At 34.7% G+C, this 16875-nt stretch overlaps 1 protein-coding gene across 1 annotated transcript; it reads right to left on the bottom strand.

Annotated features, from left to right (window-relative positions):
- Nucleotides 1-261: 261 nt before the first annotated feature.
- LOC135080806 (uncharacterized) lies at nucleotides 262-15853 on the bottom strand. Its single transcript, XM_063975529.1, has 12 exons — nucleotides 15509-15853; nucleotides 14626-15034; nucleotides 13987-14107; nucleotides 12594-12808; nucleotides 12033-12117; nucleotides 11127-11383; nucleotides 10072-10478; nucleotides 9370-9778; nucleotides 8946-9066; nucleotides 8331-8542; nucleotides 1029-1113; nucleotides 262-600 (listed from the first exon to the last, which is right to left on the bottom strand). The coding sequence occupies exons 1-12, from the start codon at nucleotides 15793-15795 to the stop codon at nucleotides 329-331; spliced, it is 2880 nt and encodes a 959-aa protein (XP_063831599.1). The 5' UTR covers nucleotides 15796-15853; the 3' UTR covers nucleotides 262-328.
- Nucleotides 15854-16875: the final 1022 nt, after the last annotated feature.

Raw genomic sequence — 16875 nt, 5'->3', positions numbered from 1 at the left:
GATTCAATCTAATTGCCATTTTTTGAACTAGATGAAATGGTAGTGGTTAGTCATTAATGAATTATGAGAATCGATGCTTGTTAGAGCAAACGAGTGGTCTAATTAATCGATTACCAAAATACGATTGGTATATGAAAACTAGCCAAGTCAAACCTTTGAACTTATTTACATCTCAATTATTTTGTCATATACAAAGTTTAATTACCACATAAGTGTTAGGAAAAGGGAATATTTGGAATGTATAATGATTTAAAAACAAAATATTTTTCAAGTACGTTTATGTATTTTCCTTTATTTCTGATTACAATTACCCTAAAATACATCTACACTAGTTTACAAAACTCCCGAAAATCACTGCTAAGCTAACTAGCGTCAAAGAGTAAACAACCTTAGAAGCGTCAGAGAAGTAACCCAAGCGCTTTGTTGCCTTGTCCATTTCTACCAAGCCGTCCATTATTTCTAAATTGTTAGGTATGATCTGCTGAGGTGGCACGAGGAAACCGAATTCTCCAAGATCTCGTAGTTCAAATAAATAGCTAATAGAAGCATTCGCGTGGAATTTGGCCCAGTCGAAGCTTGAACCACTTATTGTGGCTGGAACTGAAACAAAAGAATTATGAAAATTAATGACAGAAAAAGTTACAAATGCTTAATAAGGACTAGCTGCCCATGGCAAACTTAGTACCTACGGCCTATGTTCATCAGAAATTATGTAGGATTTTAATAGTCAAAGGATTTTTCAAATCGGTCCTATAATTTCGGAGGCTTTTCAATACAAACAAATAATTAATCTTACCTCTTTATAATAAGTATTAGTTAAGACAAGTTAGTAGACTCACTGATGTTTATTTATATAATGAAAAAGAGCTTTTTCTTATTTTAGGGTAGAATAGATAGGGTGGAATATTTCAAAGATAAATACCTAATTGTGAAGCTTGGAATCTACTCAACTAACATCAGTTAAGTGTAATATTAGGTTATGCACTGGTGTGAATTTGTTAGCTTAAATTGAATAACATTTCACTTACACATGAGTTGATTTAATATTCCAACTTCGTATCGAGTTCCATATCTCTCTGAAATCTTCACAGAGCTGTTTGTTGCTATTTCCATCTGAAAGCGAAAATAATGTTTATTGTCAAAGGTATTTTGACTTCTGTAATTAACATACATAGTTTATGGGTGCAGTAGCAGTAAAGATTACCCTGAAACTTAATCTAAGTAGAAAAAATGAAATGTCAAAATCATTTTTTTTACATTAATATTGTTTCCTTTAAAACTTGCAAAATATTTAGAAATATTCAAAATGTGAAATTAATTTTAAACAATTTCGTTCGACTCTTAACTTTTTTATACAACAATAATTATGTAGGAATTATTAGCTACAAAATAAACATCTTCATAATCTTTGACCCACAAAATCTAGCCTTCGCCAACGTCCTATCACCTTTAATATCGGTACCCCAGCCTGCTTAAATTATACATCAGACCCACTTTCAAGCCTGTGGTAACTCTAAAGCCCATTTCATCCGGGCCCGCTACAGCCGGCTAACGAACAAACAATCCTGTTACACTGTTCATGAAATTTTCAGAGCCACTGCCCTCGCTAGGTAACGATTTTTCAATTAGAATCCGAAACACTGGGGAAATGCTTATGGAATTTATTGTTGTTACAGGCTTTTAGGATGTTGATAAATGAACGATTGCAAGCACAGCAATTGCCAAATGTTTGTCTCGAAGCGCTGGTAGGGCTAAAAAAGACATGTATAGGCTCCTTAAGAGCATTTGACGATTTGTAAGTACTAATTTAATTAGTCTAAACAAATAAAGATAGTTTTGATTTTTGATTTTCTGATTTTTGATTGGAGTCTTTACATGCCCCTAAAAATGGCAAATAATTGATAATTAACATTTCCTAAAACTTTGTTTGATTCTTACTAAGATACAACAACTAAATTGATGGCGAAAGTAACGTAATTAGGACAGTCCCAAGTAGCATCAGATTATCTTCATAAGGCATTGAAGATATCTTGAAGACTAGTAGCCTAATTCCAGCCGTTGTCTTGGCCAAGACAATAGTCGCACTCAAGAAATCTTGAAGTTATCCCCCAAGACAATGGTAAGCATAAAAGGGCACAATCCTTTGGAAATCACAGAGAGAGAGTTAAGACAACGCTTAAGGCAGACTTAAACCCTAATTAAGAGTGTAGTTTTAAGAATTTCTAAACAAGTACTATAATATATCTTGTAGTATGACTGTAGACAAGGAAATAGAGTAGAAGATAAAATATCTTGAATACTTATTTAAGACTAATAATTATTTTTATAGCTAAGGTTTATTTAACTTCATTAAGAACTATGTAAGACACTTTTTATTAAAGAGGAACTTTAATTTAGAAAACATTGTGATCTTTAATACTAAATCAACTTTAGATAAAGGTTAATGAAAATGGCGATTAAATTATTTTAATAACTAACTTATATTATGTCTAGAAAAGACCTTGAATGTCATTTTTGCATAGGAAATATAAAACGCAATGTGGTTTCTCGTGTAAAATCAATGGATAATGTTATAAAACAGAAGGGCCTTGAAAAAAACCTAATAAGATCAATAAAATATTACGAAATTGTATTGTATAAAGAAAACTTTGAGGTTATAAAATAATATTTTATTTTATGCAAACGTTCTTAGACATTTATGCAACTAGAAATAGTGTAACAAAGACGTACTTCAATTTAAATGTCCTCTTGTTATGATATTATTGGTTAATTTCTGATTTATTTTTTGTTACACATAGCTCATAATGGCGGTAATTCTAATTTGTCTTAAGGTAGCAAGAGTATAGAAGATTTTGAATTTGTAAGTTTAGTAAAGAAAGAGTTGAGTCAAGTTATACTTTACATAGTATTAGTTTAGAAACATTAGATTTAACTTACACTTAAAAGTCACTTGATGAAGTATTACTTAAGTGCATGTGGTATCAAGTAGATCTTTAGTTTTAATTAGTTTAAACTAGATAGTTTTAATTCTGTCTTAGTCTTGCTAAATTATTGGTGCTGCTATACATTAGAGAACAATTCATTTAATAACTTATTTATTATTTACATGATTTCGCCCTCGACTTTGTCCGTGTGGAAGTCGAAAATGGTTCTAATAGGACTAATTGGTTTTTACGTTTTTAGTTTTATTTTAACATATAGGGGAAAGTTCGGTATATTGTACTGGCGGGTAAATTACACCACCCTCATACATATTTCGTAAAGTATTCTTTGAACTCTGTAATTTCAACACTCAGCGATAAGCAATTAAATTCATTGAATATCGGCTATACAGGGTGGAAACGTTAAGTGATCTCACTCGATTATTTCTTAACTATACAAGATATTAGAAAACTGGTTACTGATCCTGAAAGTGCTTAATGAGCTCTTTCAAACGGTACCAATAATAAGTTACAGAATAAACTGGATCTATCTGAAAATTCAATGTTTCCAGCTTCCATACTAAATGTATGCCAGACACACAATATTAGAAGTGTAATTTTTTTTAATTTAATAATAAATACTTAAAATAAACTCGTAAATTGTATTCTTATTTTAAATTATTAATGAAAAACATTGGTTTTAGGCTTTACTTGCTATAATATTGTCAAGAGATGAGTGTCATGACTGTGGTAGTACTAAATGTATGGAAGAAGGAAACATTGAATTTTTGGTTAGATCCAGTTTATTCTGTAACCTATTATTGATACCATTGGATAGAGCTTGTGAAGCACTTTTAGAATCAGTAATCAGTTTTACGATATCATATGTAGTTTTTAAAATAATGTGACTTTACCAAATGTATGGAAGCTGGAAACATTGAAGTTTCGGATAGATCCAGTTTATTCTGTAACCTATTATTAATACCGTTTGATAGAGCTCATGAAGCACTTTCAGGATCAATAACTAGTTTATTGATATCTTGTATAGTTTAGAAATAATCGAGTGAGATCACTTATCGTTTCCACCCTGTATGATTTTTGCCGTGTTAATAAACGTTCGTTAGTTCGTTTCAGCCGAAAGACGTCCACTGCTGAACAAAGGCCTCCCCCAAGGATTTCCACAAAGACCGGTCCTGCGCCGCTTGCATCCAGGTACCTCCCGCGACCTTCACCAGATCGTCGGTCCACCTAGTGGGAGGCCTGCCCACGCTACGTCTTCCAGCTCGTGGTCGCCACTCAAGAACTTTCCTGCCCCAGCGGCCATCAGCTCTTCGAGTCATGTGCCCCGCCCACTGCCACTTGATTTTAGCGATTCTGCGGGCTATGTCAGTCACTCTGGTTCTCCTACGGATCTCCTCATTACTGATTCGACGCAGGGAAACTCCGAGCATAGCACGCTCCATCGCTCTTTGGGTGACCTTGAGCCTTCTTATGAGGCCCATAGTAAGCGACCACGTCTTAGATCCGTACATCATCACTGGCAACACACTCTGGTCAAATACTTTTGACTTGAGACACTGCGGTATTTCGGACGTGAGAATTTCGTGAAGCTTCCCGAACGCTGCCCAGCCGGCCAGTTAATGAACACCATGACGTATTTTATTGTGAAAAGTTTTTATTTAATTGTCTTTATGGATTTTTTTTATCCACAACGAGGAAGCTCTTGGCCTGTAGGTATCTTACCTGATGGTAAGTGACGATCAGGCCAAAGGTGGAAGCGAGCTTCGCCTGGAATCCTCAACCACGGAGGAACTGGCTATCTTACCTCTAACTGCCAGAACACAATAATGCTGTTAACATTGTTGTTATGGCGACAGACTTAGGTAAGATGGTGGTAGCTAGCCAGGCGGACTTATAACAAGCCCTACCACCAACCAAACCGAACAGAAAAATCTGCCCCCACTGGGAATCGAACCTGGGACCTCTGCGTCTGAAGCAGGTGGTCTAGACTTGAGAGAGGAATTTTTAACAATTTGTAATTTTGGTAAATTTAATTACACAATGTTTCTAATTTATTAAATGAGAACATTGAGAAGCGTAAATAAATTAGTGCGGATTAAAATTATTACAAATCGATACCTCTGGGCTCAAAGGTCGTAAAGGACAAAATACCGAAAATGAGTTATTTATACAGTTTTACTCAGAATTTAATTCTCTATCGATCTGTATATTTAGTTTGTCGAAATTCCCAAAAAAAAGTGCCTTTACGACCCATCATATTTGATAAGCTAAACAGAATTCATCGTGAAAATTGGGATGTAAATACCATTTGTTTTTTTAGTACAGTTACCATGGTAGTAAAGAACAAGTAAACACAAATTTTTGGACGTATAATGTACATGTAGTATATCTATTGTCCTATACAACCTTACATTTTCATACCCAAGTCTAAGTAATTTGTCCTTTACGCTCTTAGATTATCTAAACAAATATTTTAAAAATCTACACAGTGAGGATATTAAAATAACTGTGAACGTAAATTTTATAGACGTTTCTTATAGTATTTAAGTATGTGCGTTTGGAACAAACGAAAGAACCTAAAAAATCATCAAAAATATATAATAAAACTATTTTAGAGTGTAATTTATGTGATTTGTACATATAAAATGATGACATCTACCCACATCGGGTAAAGTAATGTTGCTTTTTATTATTTCTCATATTTGAAGAAACTAGGTATTTGTTTGTCAGGTAAAAGAATTATTAAAAGATGATTTAAGAAAATAAAAACATGCCATAAAATAACGTATTACCTAATTAAGTTGGATAGTCATCATAAAAATTGAAAAAATGAAAAAGCTAGATTTGTTAAAAATATTATGAGAAAAAAAAGTCACAAATATGTTTTTTATTATTATTTTTAATGATTTCCTAGTAATTTTGACTAACGCCCTTGGTCAAAACCACTTTTGAGTTTTGAATGTTACAATTATAATAAATTAGTATAGTTTCTAAAGTTATTTGGATCAGCTAATAAAGAATAACTAGTAGGAAAAATATTTACACAACATGGGAAAATTATATGTTGAGACTAAGAGTAGGCGCACACCGTTGATTTTTCGTCGGCTGATAGTTTAGTCGGGCAGTTGATCAGTATGGGCATGTATGGGAGTGCGCACACTACGCCGATTCGATTTGGCCGATTCTTCATACAATTTAAAATCGGGCACAACTATCTGCCAACTAAAAATCAACGGTGTGCGCCTACTCTTAATCTACTAAAAAGCGTGAATGCAGTTTTTTTCGAAGTTATATTTTTATATTAAAAATAATTGGCTTTTAAAAACGGTATTATGTAGGAGTAAAGTAAGTGGATGTATTTTACTGGAATTAAAATCTTCCTACTTGTAATCTTACTTACCTAACTTTTCTACTTTTATACCAAGTACAATGACATAATTTTAAGCTACTATGAATTAATGATGTTTAATTTATTTAGAATTTAGAATAATAATTATTCTAAATTATTCTTATTAAATAATATAATAAATAACTAATATAGTTTGGTTTTCGTTTGTCCTTAATAATTCTATTATATCTGCATTATAAATAAATAATAATAAATCTGAGAATAAAATATAAAATAGAGAATAATAATAATCGGAGGACAGACTGCCATATGGAATTAAGTCCGCTATTTGTAGTTTTTCAAAACAATAATAATGATTAAATAAATAAATAAAATTAATTTGGTTTCGGTTTTTCCTATAAAGTAGACATTTATGAAGTTTTATTTAAAAGCGTCATAATATTTATTTTCTAAATTTGTTTTTATATCGGAAATAGTTTCTTCTAGTTCGAAGATATCAAAACTTCTACTTAAATAGTTTCATAAATTGTGTGCATTAAATTATGAAGCTACGGAAAATCATTTTATTTCATTTAAAAGACCATAATTCATTAAAAATATGTGAAGAAATGGTATATTACATATGAAATACCATAAAATATTAAATATTTAAGCTAAATCATCAATTTACCCTTTCATAATACCTTACCTGGGTGTCCCGTTACGACCCATGAAAACCTACAAAACTATGTAAATTGTCATTTATTACCTTAGTTTTGTAGTTTTGTGAAATAAAAATAGACTTACGACCTGAGTAACTTGCCTAGGACGAATATTTGAGGGGCGTAAAGGTCTTTTTGTTGTAATTTTGAGGGCGTAAAGGAAATCTATCTCAGTAAATACAGCTCTAGTCCAGTTTTTCAATACCTCTTCGGAAAATGCTGTGAATTCTAAGCACTTTCTTCATAAGTCATAATTTAATAGCTCAAAAAACAAAAAAGTTATCTTCGAATAAAAAAATAAAAAAACGTTTTTTGCTTCTCCTGAAAAGTCGTACTTTGTCCTTTACGACCTTTGAGCCCAGAGGTATCGAAATATTTTACGGTAGTTATTATGTTAAGATTTTTTAAAAGTACCTACTGTCACCTAGTTAGTTAAATTGTATAATATCATGTTGCACTCAACTTTACCATACAATTTCGAAAATATTTAGGCAATATTTTAGTAAATCAAATTTTGAGTTTACTTATAATAGCATAATTTAGTTCGCGGGTGATCGCACGCATTTTGTGTCAAAAATTAATACAATAAGCTGCACACGCAGGTGCCCGCGGCAGGCGCACGCCTCGGGCGTGCATTACGTGATCCTGTTTTATCGAAATCGTCCCGTTAAGTGTATTTTTTCTCAAAATGTACTAATTCTAGTAAAAAGGTAATTAACTTAATCTTCAGAAAACTATTTCTAGGACAATGGTCTTTAAAAAGTCCTAAGTAAATCTACAAATACTTTATTTACTTTGCAACACTTAAATAATACTTGATCTATACTATTTAGTATTAAGTGAGCATACAAAAAAACTTAATTTAGTAAAATAAGATTTTTTTAACTTAAGCTAAGAATAACTTAAGACCAAATTCTCTAAAGAATACTTAACTTGGTTTTGGGTATTCTTAATTTGCTTAAGTAGCTCTCGATGAAGAATATAAAGTCTTAAAGAAAAAAATCTCTATTCTAAGTTAATTTGGTTTTAGCTTAAGTGTAAATTTAGATAGAGTTAAAACAAGTAAGATTTTGCCATTAATACCAATTGCTACTTGGGGTTCCAATTGCAATTTTATATCGAACAGGATTTGGAAGCTAGTGCATAAATTATTTCACGAATGAAATCACCAACTTAATTTTTAATCTATTGAAATAGTTGCAATAATAAAGCCTTTTCATATTTTGCGAAAGTTTGAATTTCTGTTTGCCTTTGAACTACCTAGTATAGTTGGTAGTATTTAGTGAAACATTTCCCCAGCAGTAGAACACAAAAGATTTACATATTTTGTCTCCTTACCAAATGATTATGATTGTTAACAGATGGCACATTCACATGGCTGTACGGCAACATTATCCACTGGAGATACGAGTGGAAAGACAGATAGTACACGATGTCCGCATTCTGTCTTAGACCCAACACGTATTGCGCGATGGCTCTTGTTTCTAGTTCTGACTCTGCTGATGGACCGGCGAAATTGTTTGTGCAAGGGTTGCTTGATGCTCCAGTGGCTGTTGAAAGAATTGAGTGGTTTATAGCTTTAATGGGTTCATTATAATCAGGTCATTTAGTCGCCTCTGCAGGAGCACAAATTTCTAAGACACCAGAGGCAAATGGAGGATTTTCCTCGCTGGTCGGACGGGTTTGAGAGGACTGATGCTTATTTTTTCTGCTTCAGTCGCCTATTACGACGTCTGAGGAAAGGACGGGGGTAGTCTTTATCTACTTTGCCAAAACCACATGGCTAAAGAGTATAAAGAAAAAACATCAGTGTAATCTCCATCTGCCTCTACCATTTTTATCTACTAACGTCCGAAAGTTTTTATTTCATTATTATTATCGTGATTGCGACAGGGTAGAACTGATCAGGTCATTATTTACAGCCTAGTTTTTCTAATTCTACCATCAACTTACACATCCAGAAGAAATTGAAATTTCTGTTCAGGTCCACTCCTCGGCTCATATCATCAGGAACACCGGCAGCAAGGCAAGATGTAAAGTGCGCTGGGTTTCTGTTTTTCCTCCACATTCGGTTCTGTGGAAAGTAGGTATGCAAAAATATTCTGTCATTTATTGTTTTTATCTGTTTCTATTACCGAGTTGCACCATCTAAATTTAACCGCAACTATAACAATAAGCGGTGTTTTTGTATGGAGTTTGACAATCTTGACGTTTTTCTAAAATTAAAGTAAGATGGTGCAATTCAGTTGGCTTTGTTTTCATTTTTTATCTGTAAGTTCAAGAAAATATTATATTATTTGTCATGCTCGTTGATAAGTGCGATAATAACTTTCTTGATCGAATAAGTTTTAACTTCAAACGAAATACGAATACTTACATCAGTAAAAGAGTAAACATATCCATCAGGATTCACCACTGGAAATATGTGCCACTCAGTTTCCTCTGCCATTCTCCTGACATCTAGATCAGAACTTGTCAAAAACTCTTTGATGATCCAAGTGACGGTAGCTGCTGAAATCCACTCCCTTGCATGGAGAGTACCTTCAATGATGCCCACAGGCTTCCTCCTATTCCGGTTGATGTTGATTATAATTCCTCTAATAGGCCTGTTCTCAGTTGACTGCCCGATGGTAACTCTAGTGACGACAGAAGAGTTTGTTGTGGCCACTTCATCAAGCCACCTTTCAATGTCAGTCAAGTTGTGGTAGGCATTCCAGTCGTAGGAAAGAAAACTGCTGCTTCTAGATGGATCCACTTCTATTGGATTCAGTTGGTTGTTAATGACTCTGGAATTTTCAGTTTTGAAATTAAATACTCTTAATTGAGGAACGTTATCGGTTGCTTATTGAAAAGGTTGACATTAAAGCATTTTTGAGACAAATACGCTCAATATTCCCAAATGAAATATACAGGGTGATTCATTCCTAGGTGGCCAAACAAAAAAGATGGATTCACTGCTCAAACGAATAATGTGAAATAATGTGAAGTTTGCAGAGTAATAACAAAGTGACTATTTAGGATTCTTAGAAAGTAAACACGGGCCATGCTATTGCATTAAAATATTATAATGACATCTTACTGTTGGACATTTTCAATAATGGTTTTGACCTCCACACCGGCTTGAATTAACCTTCCTCGAAACACTGCTTGCTTTTCTGGATCAACTAATATTCTGATGTCACTATCCACATTTATAAAATCACTCCAGAACTCTGCAATACCAGCATCTCTTATTTGTTCTAAAATATTCACTATCTTCTCAGTTTTTGGTGTAACTTTATACAATTTGTATCCATCGTAGGACTTTTTTTCTGCTATAACTACTGTCGCCACTAACAATATTATAAAAAAATGTATTTCTTTCATTGTAGCAACTGATTTCGTTAAAATTATAGCACGAAATGGAATATTAATCCTTTCAGTTGTTATATTATCAGAGATTATTAGCAGATTAAAATTTTCTATAATAATTTGCAATAAGTCACATTTTTAATTTTAATTGACAGTAAGCAGTTAATATTTGTTTATGCACACAAATGAATAAAAATGCAACTATTCATATTGGTGATAAATTAAGCTAGACCAATTTAAATAGACCAATTTGTCTAAGCCTCATTTTTTTAAAGATTTCTATATCTATATTGTTTGCAGTTTGGACTGATTTTATTTGTCACTAGACTGAGAAATGGATTCTGAAAAATTTTGCGAATTTTCAAAATAAACATTTAGCACAAACAAAGTGCTAGACTTTTGTTTTTCGTCCTGTATTTATCTTTATTTCTCAGCACGCTACAGTGTCATGTGTCACAAATAAATCAGAGCGAATGCGGTCGTGGTCGGCACGTCGTTTTGTGGGGATCGACCTTTATCGACCCATAATATTAGTAGTATTTTATGTAGGTAGAAGTACTTTTCTAAATATGGCTTTATATTAGTCTAATTTACGGCGCCTTAAAAGCTAAACACTGGCATTTTTATTGTTGCAATATTATTATTTATTAGTCAATACTCAAAACAATAAAAATTCAGATTTATATTACGTTTATTTTGAAATTTGTATTAAATTCACAGTAGCAATTTAAATATCATAAAATAATAAATTACTCGGCAATAATGCTATTGTCTTTAGTTAACCAAATTAACAAAAACTACAGCTAAACTAACTAAAGTCAACGAATAGATAACGCTAGAAGCGCCAGAAAAGTATCCCAATCGCTTCGTTGCTTTATCCATTTCTATCAATCCGTCCATCATTTCCAGATTGTTAGGTATGATCTGCTCTGGTGGAAGAAGGAAGCCGGTTTCCCCAAGGTCTCTAAGTTCGATCAAATAGCTGACGGAGGCGTCTGCGTACAGCTTTACCCAGTCAAAGCTCGAGCCGCTCATTGGGTCTGAAATGTACAAAAAAACAAGAATATTTCAGTTGCAAATGAAAAGGGTGTTATAGGGTCTAGTGCTTAACTCAATCAGTGCCTGAGATATGGAAGCGACATGGGTGTTTTGAGACGTCAAACATGAGCGAGACTTCAGATAAGTATGCTTCAGATTTGTATGCTCTAAAGCAGTGGTTCTTAACCGGTGGTCCGCGGACCACTGGTGGTCCCTGGAGGCATTCCAAGTGGTCCACGATGTGCACTTGCACACCTTGGTCAAAACCACTTAACTGATTTTTGCAGTCAAACTGGTTTTGACCGATTATGAGGTGGTCCCTGACAAGACAGAAATTTGGTAAAATGGTCCCTCATGACTTAAAGGTAAAGAACCACTGCTCTAAAGCCTGGTCCGTGAGCACACTCACTGCAGGCGCCCGTCGCACAGTTGCGACAGCAATATAATTACGCGCGAGCGATAAGGATGGGTAGCTTGGGGTCATTGGACAAAATTCTACGTGCTCACGGACCAGGCTTTATCACGTCCTAATATGTCAAAGTCACCCCTCCCGTGCCGCTCCCATACCTCAGGCACTGACTTGAGTTAAGCACTTGAATTTTATCTGCTAATATAGAGTTAATTTTTAATGTAATTCATAAACAAACTTACATAAAACTTCCTGAGCTATTCCCACTCTGTACGTGGTTTGGTATCTCTCGAAAATTTTCCTGGAACTGTTTGATGCTATTACCATCTGTGAATGAAAATACATTTTCATTTAATTTTGGTAACGGATCAGATGAAAACAATGTTTGGTCTTGCTTTGTTTCAACTAAGTTTATTTGTTTTAGTTAGGTATTTAAAGATTTTTTTTCAATGGCTCAATTTGGGCTATTCACTCCAAAAGTTTGAGCGCGCAGGAACGTTCATTGTGGAAAACCTTGGGGGAGGCCTTTGTCCAGCAGTGGACGTCATTTGGCTGAAACGAACGAACGAACGAACGAACTCCAAAAGTTAAACGCTACTACTTTTTTGCCTGTATTGCCATAGATCTTAATGCTTTTAAAAACTTAATGGATTTATGATGAGGTTTTGTTAAACTATCTATCAAGTATGATTTCTCACAAATCTTAGAAGAAGTAGCAAACGCTGGCCTTTAACCGGAACGATTGGAGAAATCTAGCGAAGATTCGATCCATAAGATAAGATTAAAAATGCTTATCTCCTCACCAAATCGTCGTGATTGTCAGCAGCTGGCTCGGTAACATGGCTGTACGGTAAGATGAACAGCTGGGAGAACGAGTGGAATGACAGATAGTACATGATGTTCCTTCCGCCCTGGTGCAGGTTCAGAACATACTGGGAGATTGCCTTGGTCTCCGGCTCGGAGCCAGCTGAAGGTCCAGCGAAGGTGTTGGTACAAGGATTGTCTGAGGCCCCGACACCTGGAAAGTTTCATTAGGTCACTGTCAAAAATATTCCATTCTGACCCATTTCGTACAGTAAACTTTAGGATAAAGGATAGTGCCAGGGTCTGGACCAAGTGTTGCCCAGAATCAACCCATAGTGCATTTTGTTCCTCAGGCCTATACTAATGTGTAAACCGAAGCGCACTGAAATCTATCCCTGGAGTTAAGAGAAAAAAAGAGTTTTGTGATGAATTATTTACATACAAAATATCATCGATGTATACGTACTACGCATTAGATTTCGCGATTGTGGCATTAAATAACACTCGCTATGTTGAACTTAACCATAATGCATCCGTATACGTTACTTTAGTGCGATTTAAACATTCTTTATAAACGATCTAGCGCTGTTTTAATTGTTTGGTAAGTTGAAAAAAATCATTATTTCCAAAATGAAGCTAGAATTTTAGTTTTCTATACTTGCAAAAAATCAATTTATTGGTGTATTACAATCGATTATTGAAGTTATTGTAAGCTAAAACTTCTTGCTCCATTTTGGAAATAATTAATTTTTGTCAAGTAACCAAACTACTGCAACAGCGCTTGATCGCTTATAAAGAATGTCGAAGTCGTACTAAAGTAAGGTGTACGGATGCAGTATGGTTAAGTTCAACGTAGCAAGTGTTATTTAATGCCACAATCGCGAAATCTAATATGTGTAGTACGTATACATCGATGATATTTTGTATGTAAATAATTCAAAACAAAACTCTTTTTTTCTCTTAACTCCAGGGATAGATTTCAGTGCGCTTCGGTTTACAAATTAGTATTGGCCTCAGGAACAAAATGCACTATCGTTTCATTCTGGGCAGCACTTGGTCCAACTTCCATACATGGATTGGCACTGTCCTTTATGATTACGACAATTTTATTGTGGCATGATTAAAAAATTGCCAGGCTGTCGTCGCCATCATCATCATCGTCGCTCGCATAAATGATAACACCTGGAGAAAAATCATTGGAGGTCACTTTGTGGAAAAATCAGCATGGGTATATCTCCTACACCCAGTAAAGGTAGAAGCCGCTGGATGCAACAAAACAGCTTGCTGCAGCGTTCTTTCAGGATGGCTTGAATTCCAGAAGTGAATTTCATAATATGATATAATCATGTTACTAAAGGCAAAGTCATTAACCGACAAACAAGCATAACTTACTCATCCAGTAAAAATCAAAATTCCTGTTCAAATCAACCCCGTTGCTCATGTCATCGTTGACGCCGGTAGAATTGCAAGAGGTGAAATTTGCCGTACTTCTGTTCTTCCTCCACATTCGGTTCTGAGAAAAGGGAATGTATAATAGATAAATACATCTAGATTTTTTTCCAATAGCATATTTGAATGCATTTTTGTTTCGTCACAAAACTGCGCATAATTTAAAAATGTCCATTATTGCGATTAACTGATGCGTTATCTTACATAGCTTTCAAATTGCCGTTATCTGAATAATCATGTACATTCAAGGTTTAATTAAAGACAACTAGCTTTCCGCCCGCGGCTTCGCCCGCGTGCAATTTTGTCTATCACAGAAAATTTATCGCGCGCGTCCCTGTTTCAAAAATCGGGATAAAAACTATCCTATGTCCTTTCCTGGGACTCAAACTATCTCTATGCCAAATTTCATCAAAATCGCTTCAGTGGTTTAGGCGTGAAAGCAAGACAGATAGAGTTACTTTCACATGTATAAATTAGTATAGATGAGATGAATCACAATCCCAGTATGACAATCAGACATAGAATTATTCTAACCTAACCGCAATCCAATAGAAAGTATGATCGGGCGCTATATTTACTTACACTATTAAAAGTATATTCATAGCCATCTGGGTTCACCACTGGGAAGATATGCCACTCCGTGTCCTCAGCCATTGCTCTAACATCAGCATCAGTACTGTTCAAGAACTCTTTTATAATCCAAGTGACGGTAGCTGGTGAGATCCACTCCCTAGCGTGAAGGGTTCCCTCAATGATGCCAACAGGCTTTGTTATGTTGGAGTTGTAGTTGATGATGATTCCTCTGATCGGTCTATTCTCGACAGAGTAACCCATGGTAACGAGAGAGACGACAGAAGGATAAGCAGCGGCGATTTCATCAAGCCATTCTTCGATGACGGTCAAGTTATGGTAGCTATCCCAGTCGTAAGAAAGGAAGCCGCTGCTTCTAGATGAGACGACTTGGTTTGGGTTCAATTGCTGGTTGATTACTCTGAAATTTTTAAAAAGTCATGTCATATTGAGGAAATAATAATAAAAATATATGTATATTTTAGTGTATGTAACAATTCTTCAAGTAACTTGTACTATATCAAACTTAAATCCAAAAGAATACATAGAAAACAAATAAAAAAACACTAAAACCAAAAACATGGCAGACAATCTAAAAACTATAAATATTGATACTATTTTCTAAGAAATTGTGTTAAAATTAACACATAAGTTTTTATCTATACTATCTATACTAATATTATAAAGAGGAAAGATTTGTACCTATTTTTGTATGTTTGTAATGAATAGGCTCAAAAAGTACTGGGCCGATTTAAAAAATTCTTTCACCTTTCGAAAGCTACATTATCCACGAGTAACATAGGCTAAATTTTATTTTGGAAAAACATAGGGCTCAGGGGTCCACGCGCGCGAAGCCGCGGGCGGAAAGCTAGTAAGTTATAAAAATGTTTCTTACTGTTGAACATCCTCTATAATAGTTTTGACTTCCAATCCTGCTTGCATTAACCTTCCTTGAACCACTTCTTGCATTTCTGGAGACACCAACACCCTGAGATCATCATCGACTTTGAAATAGTCCATCCAAAAGTCCCCCAATCCCGAATCTCTTATTTGTTCTAAAATTTGCACTTGTTTTTGTGTTTTTGGCACCACTTTGTACAGCTTGAATCCATCGTAGGATTTTTGTGCTGAAGCAGCTACTACTGCTACAATTAAAACAAATAATAATTGTATTGCCTGCATGATTGCTAGATGTGGTTTTTTCAATGACCAGCCACAAAATGCCCTCCTGTTATCAATAATATGGTTCACAGCAATAAATTGCTAGATTATTATAGGAGATAATGTTAAAAAAAGCATTAAGTAAAACTGAAAGTCATTAGCTTATCGTTTTGATAAATATCTGTATTGATAGCGTTTCATGATTATACATAACTAGCTTTCCGCCCGCGGCTTCGCCCTCGTGGAATTTTGTCTGTCACAGAAAAACTTTATCGCGCGCGTCCCTGTTTTAAAAACCGGGATAAGACCTATCCTATGTCCTTTTCTGGGACTCAAACTATCTCTATGCCAAACTTCATCAAAATCGCTTCAGTGGTTTAGGCGTGAAAGCAGGACAGACAGACAGACAGAGTTACTTTCGCATTTATAATATTAGTATAGATTAGTTGAGGCAAAAAGAGGCATCTACCGATGTAGGCAGACATTAGACAGACAATCTGGTATAGGTTGCTGTAAGGGCCGGAAGATATGGAATCAATCGTTGTGGAAATCCTTGGAAAAGGTCCAGTAGATAATGTATTTTGCTTGAATTATCGGCAGGCAAAATAATAACAAAATGCATAAATATCTAAACAAAGAGATATTCCAACTTTATCTTCTATTAAAGAACATCTAAAACTAGTTTCCCTATTTTCCTTAACATCAAGCCTCGCTTGTGTGACCACTGGCTTAGTCATGCTAGGAATTCCTGAATGACTAATGTATCATGTAAATAGACAAATTTACGCTACGCCAAGTTACAAAATGTCGTAAAAGTAAAACATTTTATTTCCAAATGTAATATAGCATAAGTCAAAGATATGAATTACAAAGTTGCCGAAACAGTCCTGACGTTTAGCTAGTATGTTTAACTTTAAGTCTTAGCCCCTTGTTCTCAGATACCATTTTAGAAATGCATGTAAGGTATACATGCATTATTTGAAATAATTTTGAGTCTTATTGTTTTATTTTAAAGTACATATTTGTGTGACATGTGAGAACAATATCGTAGAATGCAGAAGACGCGTGCACTTGATGTAACCGCCTTTTTGAACGATTCGC

Source organism: Ostrinia nubilalis, chromosome 18 (assembly GCF_963855985.1).
Source record: "Ostrinia nubilalis chromosome 18, ilOstNubi1.1, whole genome shotgun sequence".
Lineage (NCBI taxonomy): Eukaryota > Metazoa > Arthropoda > Insecta > Lepidoptera > Crambidae > Ostrinia > Ostrinia nubilalis.
This window is presented reverse-complemented; position numbering and strand designations above follow the sequence as displayed.